The sequence below is a fragment of the Portunus trituberculatus genome, chromosome 24 (genome assembly GCF_017591435.1).
Source record: "Portunus trituberculatus isolate SZX2019 chromosome 24, ASM1759143v1, whole genome shotgun sequence".
Classification (NCBI taxonomy): domain Eukaryota; kingdom Metazoa; phylum Arthropoda; class Malacostraca; order Decapoda; family Portunidae; genus Portunus; species Portunus trituberculatus.
Genome location: NC_059278.1, coordinates 6,683,076 through 6,693,075, shown reverse-complemented (window position 1 = coordinate 6,693,075; position 10,000 = coordinate 6,683,076). Strand labels below are relative to the sequence as shown.

Sequence of the window (10,000 nt, the reverse complement as noted above, 5' to 3'; positions counted from 1 at the left end):
GGCTTGTCTTTCCACGCTTTACTCACTTCATCCGCTACACTCAGACACACACACCTGCACGCTCCACAAAGGCCAACTGAATGCAACGAGAGTGTGTCAGCAAGATAAAAAGTAATTGCATACCTGAAATTTGTCAAAGTAAAGAGGAAAACATATTCTTGACATATAAGTTGAATTTCTTTGCTGTTACCTCTCTCTCTCTCTCTCTCTCGTGCTTTGATACTCGATAACCAAGGAACCCGATTCACATTCGAGCATTTCCCGTGATAATTAAGAAGAGTCAGAGATAATACATATACACATACCAGCATAAGAGATCGCCGTGTCCAATCACAGAGACAACAAGACGAAAGCTGATATCCGGCTATTCTTTCTCCCTTTTCAAGTTGTCTAATATTGGTAGCAGGAAGTGACGGAAACGCGACGAAGAAAATTGAATCCTTGCAACGTTTCTCATTTATCTAGAATTCGCTTGACAACAAACACACTTATTTCTCCTTTGAATTCACGTAAGTGCTTGGGTTTCGTATGCAACACGAGCTTGTCGTAGGGAATATAAGGAGAAGAGCCGTGAAAATTTGGGAGACATATACTAAATTCAGGAGAGGAAGTGAGGGGAGAAGAATAGGTGACCCGAGGCTGTGATTGCTGCGGAAATCAGGTGGCTGTGGGAGTGTGAATATGTAGCGTGACATTAGAAGAGAGAGAGAGAGAGAGAGAGAGAGAGAGAGAGAGAGAGAGAGAGAGAGAGAGAGAGAGAGAGAGAGAGAGAGAGAGAGAGAGAGAGAGAGAGAGAGAGAGAGAGAGAGAGAGAGGTGCTCACTTGGACATACACTCCAAGAAAGAAAGAAAAAAGAAAAATGTCGAAAACATGAAGATGCATTCAGCTTATGGAAAAAAAAACAAAAACAAATACACGTAAAATGTAATTAATAAAACCACACACGACAAAAGTCATCAGAATCACGCACAGACACACAGAAACAGACGTAGACACACTCATACAAAACACACGTATCCACATCGACAATTCACTTCTGCTGGAAAATTTGCAACGTCCGCCATCTTTTGTCTTCTGTCCTTTTCTTTCATTGCCACCACCATGACCTGCCCTGTCTCACATTCCCGTCCCTGTCACTGCACTCCCCTGTCTCTACTACCACCCTGTCTCCCTCTGTCACTCTCCTGTCTACTCTTGCCCTCTCCGCGTCCTATCCCGGCGTGCTGTCTTCCCTCAACGTGGAGAATAAATGCATTACCTCCTCAGCTCACACATTTCATGACGCTTAGTGAGTTTGTGACCCGTAGGTTTAACTTAACACGAGTGCTCGCGGGCGTTGTCTTGTTCTGGTCCAGGTTGGGAGAAGTAAAGGAAAGGCAACAGGAAACCGGAAGGAAAGCCTGTGCAAGAGGAAAGAGAAGTGTAAGAGTGAAAGAAGGAGGAAAAGTGAGGAAAGGACTGATGGTGCAATAGACAAAACGGAAAGAGGAGTACGAAAAATTAAAAGCAAATCAAGAAAGAAGAGAAAAAAAAAACGTGGTGTGTACTGTAGTTAATCAAAGAGAAATGGAAATGAAAAACAGAGAATGAGAGAAAAAGCCATCATGCAAATTTCAATCTCAAATGCAAATATCGATGAGTGACTCCCAATAAGCAAAAAAGTTTTATCTTGAAAACAAACAGAAAATAAAGATATTTTTGGCAACGAAAGGTATTTTAATGAGTGAATCCAGAGAGAGAGAGAGAGAGAGAGAGAGAGAGAGAGAGAGAGAGAGAGAGAGGAAAGGGGTAGTAAATGTCAAATTATCCACACAATTAACAGCAACGGAATTGCGAGAGGAGCGCAATTCATCCAGGAGGAGGAGGAGGAGGAGGAGGAGGAGGAGGAGGAGGAGGAGGAGGGCAATTTGTTGTTCCTGTCGTTGTTGTTTCACGGCTCATGAGTATGTAATTCATCCTGACGATTCAAGTTATAATGAGCGAGACTTACGATGCTGCCTACACACACACACACGCTCTCTCTCTCTCTCTCTCTCTCTCTCTCTCTCTCTCTCTCTCTCTCTCTCTCCCTTTCTGATAATACGGCAACAAATAGGCGTTTCAGAACTCTTTCACTTTCCGTAAAGCGCGGAAAAAATCCTATTTATTTTATTTTTTTTCCTTCAGTGCATTTCCAATCTGGAATTATTTTACACACACACACACAAACTCCCTTTTCCTCCTCATCATACTCTTTTTTTCTTTTCCTTCATATTTTTCTTCTAAAATAACGCACCCAACACATCCCTCCCGTACACACATTACAGTTCTGTTTATACTCTTCTTGTACCCAAACCATGACATGTCACTAGTAGTCAAACGCGTCCTGGCTTCCCATGTCATTTCCTTACTGTCCATTCTACTACCGATGTTCTAAAACACTTTTGTTCACACTCACCATAACTATTTTCAAAGGTCCCTGAAATGACTAGCGGGATCTCTAGTGTGTTTTTTTTCCTGTTGGTAAAGTGTAAATCATGTTAATCGGTCACTATAACTCTAAAAGCATATTTAGAAACCTCCCGTGTCACTCCAAATAGAACCTTTTAAATGGAGATGAAGTGTGCCGCTGAACTGTTTTAGAAAACAGTCTTAATTTATCACTGCTTCTTCTCGTCTCTCCATTACCCATATCCTTCGGTGTTTCGCTCCCAGTCCATCGTGAGGAAGACACTGCCATTCCAAACACAGAATTAATTATATTTAAGCCTCTTCTTCTCTTCTCTTTAAGTATTGTAATCAAGGTTACAGAGACGGAGACAGACACACACACACACACACACACACACACACACACACACACACACACACACAAAGAGAGAGAGAGAGAGAGAGAGAGAGAGAGAGAGAGAGAGAGAGAGAGAGAGAGAGAGAGAGAGAGAGAGAGAGAGAGAGAGAATAAAGAGAGAGAGAGAGAGAGAGAGAGAGAGAGAGAGAGAGAGAGAGAGAGAGAGAAACGAGTTAGATAATGGTTTACGAACACGACAATCACATTACAGCAAGGAGGAAGGAGTCAAACAAAACATGATAACCAGGTAAAAGTGTCCCACGTTACCACGACAAGTCATGGTAATGTTTTCATGTCAGGTAACAGTGCGACAGGGAGCAGGTGGTGGTTGTGGGTAGTGGTAGTGCTAGTGGTGGTGGTGGTGGTGGTGGTGGTGGTGGTGGTGGTGGTGTCAGCAGAGAGAGACGAACCAACAGCAAAGAGGAAAATACAATAAAACTAAGGCAAGGGAAATTTCTTACGAAGTCGAAGAGAAAAGTAATTCTACCTAAGGATAAAGCCATTCCACTCCAAGGAAAAGTGATATGAAATTACACAACGAGGAGAATGGAATTATTGCTGACGAGAAAACATATTTCTGTGTTCTTTATTAATAAAAGTGACGGCAATAAAGAGGAGGCAGAGGTGGCGGCAGCGACGGAGGCGGCAGCAGAAGCAAGAGGAAAACCATATCAAAGACCAAAACGACGAAAAAACAACAACAACAATAACAACGATGACGACGACGACAAAGACGAAGACGAGGAGGAATAGGAGGGAGAAGTAAAGAAGAGAAAAGAAGAAAGAAAAAAAAACATGGAGTTAGAGGAGAAAGAGAGTGGTGAATGGAACTCCACAAAAAATGAAGAAGACGAGGAGGCGAGGAGTGCAAAACGCGGTAACGTGAAGCAGAGCAGCTGCCGTGAGGCGATGCAATGGGAGTTGGCGGAGAACGTGCCAAGAGGGAGGACGGAACGAAGGAAACTAGTGAAGGACGGGGACAAAAAGAAAAAAGAAGGAAAAGAATAAGAAAGGAAAAAGAATCTTAAAGAAAATTATTGATATACTGTTTAGGACTCAAGAAGGAGGAGTAAAACAGAAAGAGGAGAAGGATGAGGGAAAAGTAAATTGGAAGAGAAGACAACATACACGGAAATATGAGAAATGGACTGACGTTTAAAGGAATATTCAGATAAGTAGATAGTAAGAATGAAGAATAAAAGTAACTGGCAGGAGATAAAAATACATACAAATAAAACAAACACAAAAATAATACAGGAAAGGAAAAATAGAAGAGGAATTACAGAGAAAGATCGTAGAGGCGGATTTTAGAAAGGAGTTGGGTACAGAGAGAAATGACAAATGGTGAGATGGATGACAAAAAAAAAAAAATAGGAAAGAATGGTGGAATACCGGGACGAAAGAGATAGGGATAGGATGCGAGAAATCTTGAAAAAATAGTGAAGCGTGAAGGGGAAATGGAAGGTTTCAAGGAAGGAATTGACGCTTAGATGGTTCAAGGAAAAGACGCGGAGGAGTAGGACGGGAGAAGCTACTAGTGTGAAAGGAAAGAAAAGTGAAAAAAATTAGAGAAAACCATCATCATTTAATATTGTTGGAGTTAGGCCATTTTGAAATTCATCTTCTACCGGTATATCAAGGTATAAGAAAAAGTTATAGTATGCTAACCTAACCTATCCTCAACTAGTCTAACCTAATCTAACGAAACACACTGTTCATTCACTCAATATATATATATATATAAAGAATATATATATATATATATATATATATATATATATATATATATATATATATATATATATATATATATATATATATATATATATATATATATATATATATATATATATATATATATATATATATATATATATATATATATATATATATATATATATATATATATATATATATATATATATATATATATATATATATATATATATATATATATATATATATATATATATATATATATATATATATATATATATATATATATATATATATATATATATATATATATATATATATATATATATATATATATATATATATATATATCAACACGCAACACTAATCAACACTAAAGGCATATAAGTAACATTCAAGTTATCAATACAAATTTTTCAAACGATTAAACAGACTCGTGAGTATTTCTTCACGAAACAAAAAAAAGAAAAGGTCGAAAAGTTAGGTGCAAACTTTTCAGGTCTTACAGGAGGAACGTTACAATGCATCACAGAGGAGGGTTATGAATTGCTACATCAAGAGAGAGAGAGAGAGAGAGAGAGAGAGAGAGAGAGAGAGAGAGAGAGAGAGAGAGAGAGAGAGAGAGAGAGAGAGAGAGAGAGAGAGAGAGAGAGAGAGAGAGAGAGAGAGAGAGAGAGAGGCCTATACGCACAGGGAGCCAGACATGGTGTGTGGCGTAAAAACGAGTCTTTCGTGTACAGAGAATTAAACTTTCAGCAGACTACGCTTTGTTTCACCACTACTAGATCTCTCTCTCTCTCTCTCTCTCTCTCTCTCTCTCTCTCTCTCTCTCTCTCTCTCTCTCTCTCTCTCTCTCTCTCCGTGTGTAGCCCTAATCCCCTCTATCTCCCTCTCTCTCCCTAGAGATGGTGTACAAGCGGTGTGACATCTCTGGAAGGTGGGCCGGCAAGACGGACGGGGACTTCACTCGCCCCCAGGGCTACACCAACTACATCGTCTGCTTCACCAAACCCATACAGGAGGTCCTCAGAAAGCTGTACAATGACTCAGCGGAGGATGCACAGGTAGGGTGTCGAATTACGCTAAGAGAGCCAACGTCATGTAATGTTATGTCAATTTGGAAGTAATTAAGTTTGAATTACGTGAAACTGGGTAATGTATTCATAAGTAATGGTAAGTTTTGTCAGACTAAGTAAGTGAAGCTAAAAAAGAGATTCTGGATTATGCTGATGAGAAAAGTCAAATATTCTTCTAGGTTTTTCTTTCTTATAATTTAGTGTATTTATATGCATTATAATATACATTATAATATATTTATATATATATATATATATATATATATATATATATATATATATATATATATATATATATATATATATTATATAAAAAAGATATGGACATAGAATAGTTCGGGGCACTGCCTGGAACTCCTTGTCTTGGATTTTTGTTTTGTTATAATTTTCTCCTTTAGTCTGGTTATTGGGCAAGTGTGTAACACATCCGGCTATGATGACGTCATGGTTTACTCCACGGAAACAACATTCCCTGTATTTGTTTTCTCTTTCTACATCTTCCTGGGGTTCGTCGTAATATTTGTAAGTTCGTAATTTGACGTAATGTTTATAATTAAGTGTTCAGAATATAGCAATGCTTAACATTGCATTGCTGTGTAACAAGATCTTTCATGCCTTTATATATATATATATATATATATATATATATATATATATATATATATATATATATATATATATAAGTTGACCAAAGCAACGCTATTACTTCTAAGAAATCCTAGCAATGATGAAACATTAATCACCACAAACTACGTTGATTCATAAAAAAAAAACGATCTTACCGTACCTCCTATATAGTTGTGGCGTTCTACAAGATTTTTATAGTAAATATATTTTGTCATTTTATAGATTAGCTTTGCCCTGAACTCAATTTCAAACATGTCGGATGGAAACCAATTTTTACATCAAAGTAACAAATATTCAGGACAAATAAACACACACTTGCATAACTCATCCACTCGGCTATCATCACGCGGCTTTGAGGATTACCGCGTGTGGCCATGTCATGTGGACGAGATTATGTAAATGTATCACTTGCTGGCACAGTTTTTGAAAGAACTTATACATTGATATGATTGCTGCATTCCTAGTCATGCTTCCCAAGATCAGTTCAGGACAAGGCTAATTGATAAGGTGAAAAATAACATGAAAGACTGAGAGATGACAAAACATTGCGAGTGCCAATCACCTGCACCGATCGGAAGGGATGGAAAGCAGGGTTGGGGGAGAATAATGGGAAGGACAGCATCGGATATAGCTCTGCCTGCGGTAATTACACGAGTAGATCTTCTTTGGACTTACTCGTACTTACCTTGTGTATATCGGATTGCCATTCCTCACTAAGCTTTTCCATAAGTCTCTCTCCCTCTCTCTCTCTCTCTCTCTCTCTCTCTCTCTCTCTCTCTCTCTCTCTCTCTCTCTCCCCTGGTCTGGCTCGTCTCCTTCCTACTTCCACATCTCTCATTCTTCTGCCGACACACAGCACTTGCCTTCTTTTCATTCCATTTTTTTCTATTTTCTTGGAAAGCTTTGTTACTTTGGCTGTGTCCTTGTTAATCTACAAATACTATTAGAAAACAAGTAAGGTTTTGTTAGGCTTGGTAAGAATGATCTAGGACAGACGCTTATCCTTTTAATTAACTTTCCACACTAAACTTAAAACTTAACCCAAGATTATTTTTTCTTCTACCAGGTCGCCTTAGCTCATTCGACCACACTATAGTTAATTAGACAAGTGAACGCATACAAACAAGGCTTTGAAAAAAAAGTCACTAATAACTTACAGAGGAAGAAATCAAGCTCAATGTTTGTGAAAGAAGAAGAGTAGTTGTGTTTTATTATTCATCAAATTTTCAACATACTTCTCTTCACAAGTTTCCGATTTTTCCCATAGTTTCCCCTTCGTGCCTCATCCAGTCACCCCTCCGACATCGTTAAAAACACGCCCACATCCATCAATTAGGAGGACTCGAAAAAAGTCTGCCCATTTTTCAAAAAAAAGTTTGATCTCTCTCTCTCTCTCTCTCTCTCTCTCTCTCTCTCTCTCTCTCTCTCTCTCTCTCTCTCTCTCTCTCTCTCTCTAATTAGCAGCAAGCAAGGTGTGCATATTACAATTCAACAAGCCAAAGCCACAACATGAGTCCCTTAGGGTGAAAGGACAGCATACGTCATCCAGTGGTCACAAAAGGTAACAGACAACCTCACAAATATTACAACATTTTCGTCAGCATAATTAAAAACAAGTTAATTATTTACCTCGAACGTCATTCACTGATCAAGGATTTCCGGGAAAGATTTAGATCTACAAAAGCAATTATGTCTATCCCATTTAATATACCATTTGATAACAAGTAACACGCACCAATAGCAATGAATGAGCTTTGCTGTTCACTTCATGCTTTCGCCAGACAACCACCAACTTCAACTTGCTACACGAGCTACAAGTTTCTCCGTGCACACATCAACTGTTGCTGCATTTAGTACTGTGTCTGATGGTATCAGACACAGAACACAGACACAGAAGTATCACTCAATGGTCGTATTTGTTATGATTCTACATTATAAACGCCACATTAAAAAATATCATGTACAAAGTCAACAACCTCTCGATCGCATGCGTAATGGGCAGTACTGCATCAAAACCTATTTCATGAACAGCAAAAAGAAGTTCTTTCATTAGAAGAGTCTGTTCCTTACCTAATGTAAGGTTTACTTTCTTTACGTCTTAAAGTAAATGACTCATGAAGGACACTTGAACCAAACATACCTTCGATAATGCATCCACGCCTCCTTCCATCATGTCTGTAGGAAAGATACACCTAAGCCTTAAAAACACATTCTCAAGAGAGCGCTTCATGATCTTTCCTTTTCCCTACAGGGTTTCTTTCTCCTCCTCTAAAACAATGGAAAACCCCTTTGATGTCGCCGTATTTTATGCTGAAAAAGGTTGAAAAACGAAAGATAAAAGCCGCAGCCCCTTAAAAGTTCATGTATACAGGATAACTATTTTATTTTATGGCATGGCCTATACCACCTGTAAGCATACTTGAAGAGTAAATGGGGAAAAGCTGTTCAGCTTCCGCCCATTAGTGGTACAGGCAGTTTTATTTATAGTGGTACCCATATTAGGGCCCATATCACCACCCTAGCGCATCTTTGGTGTAACCACCTAAAACCTGGGTATCATGGTGACATGTAGGTAACTTTAAACCACTCGACAAATGTCTTACCTTCAAAGTGGTATATGGTGGGATTCGAACCTACGCGTGGACATCTGGCTGATCCCACGCTCACCACCTTATCCACTACGCCACAACCTTCCCAACTACGTCATGTGAGTAAACTGGCGAGTCTTTGTCTCTGCCACAGCCAATCTCTCTGGCAAACGGTGCTCTAACGCAGCGTTCTTTAACTTTCATCACGACGCATTGCAATACAATAAAAAAATATTCACTTTCCGACAAAACAAGCAAAACATATTCATTTTCAAGCAAATAAAAAGAATTTATTCACGTTCAAACAGGAAAAATAAAACTCCCACACAAACAAAAAACATACATAAGCGTTCAAAAGCACACACGCACGCACACACACACATACACACACACACACACACACACACACACACACACACACACACACACACACACACACACACACACACACACACACACACACACACACACACACACACACACACACACACACACACACACACACACACACACACACACACACACACAAAGAATTGAAAGGACAGAGAGAGAGAGAGAGAGAGAGAGAGAGAGAGAGAGAGAGAGAGAGAGAGAGAGAGAGAGAGAGAGAGAGAGAGAGAGAGAGAGAGAGAGAGAGAGAGAGAGAGAAGAGAGAGAGAGAGAGAGAGAGTAGGGAAAAGAGGCGGACCTTCTTATTAAGTAAAAAACTGACTCAATCCTCAGCCAGCCAAACACTCAAGGCTTCCAAAGTTCCCGCCACATGCCAGACTTCTGCCACACAAGTGATGGTAAATGTCACTTCATTGGGTAGTGACGGACAACCTACGTCCTGGAAACCTTTTACAGCTCCACCACATTCCCCTGAGAGGCGCGGCGGACATGCACCAACGCACACTGGAGGAAATCACGTCTTTAGAAGGATATTATGGTCGAGAAACCGTTATTGAAAGAGGCATTAATAAAAGACCATGGCATTTCCTAGTTACGAGAAAACAAAAAGTGATTATATCTAAGCTTTTTTTAATTTATATCTGCTTATGCCTCCTCCTCCTCCTTTTCCTCCTCCTCCTCCTCCTCCTCCTCCTCCTCCTCCTCCTCCTCCTCCTCCTCCTCCTCTTCTTCCTCCTCCTCTTCCTCCTCCTCCGCCATTAGACAGCTAAGGGGC

At 39.5% G+C, this 10,000-nt stretch overlaps 1 protein-coding gene across 3 annotated transcripts in view; it reads left to right on the top strand.

Moving 5' to 3' along the window:
* The window catches only part of LOC123508136 (PDF receptor-like), a 310,821-nt gene that overhangs the window by 213,214 nt on the left and 87,607 nt on the right, over nucleotides 1–10,000 (top strand). For all 3 annotated transcript variants that reach the window (XM_045261651.1, XM_045261650.1, XM_045261652.1), the window contains exon 4: nucleotides 5,448–5,608. In XM_045261651.1, coding sequence (XP_045117586.1) covers nucleotides 5,448–5,608 — 161 coding nt within the window. The remainder of the gene's footprint in view (nucleotides 1–5,447; nucleotides 5,609–10,000) is intronic.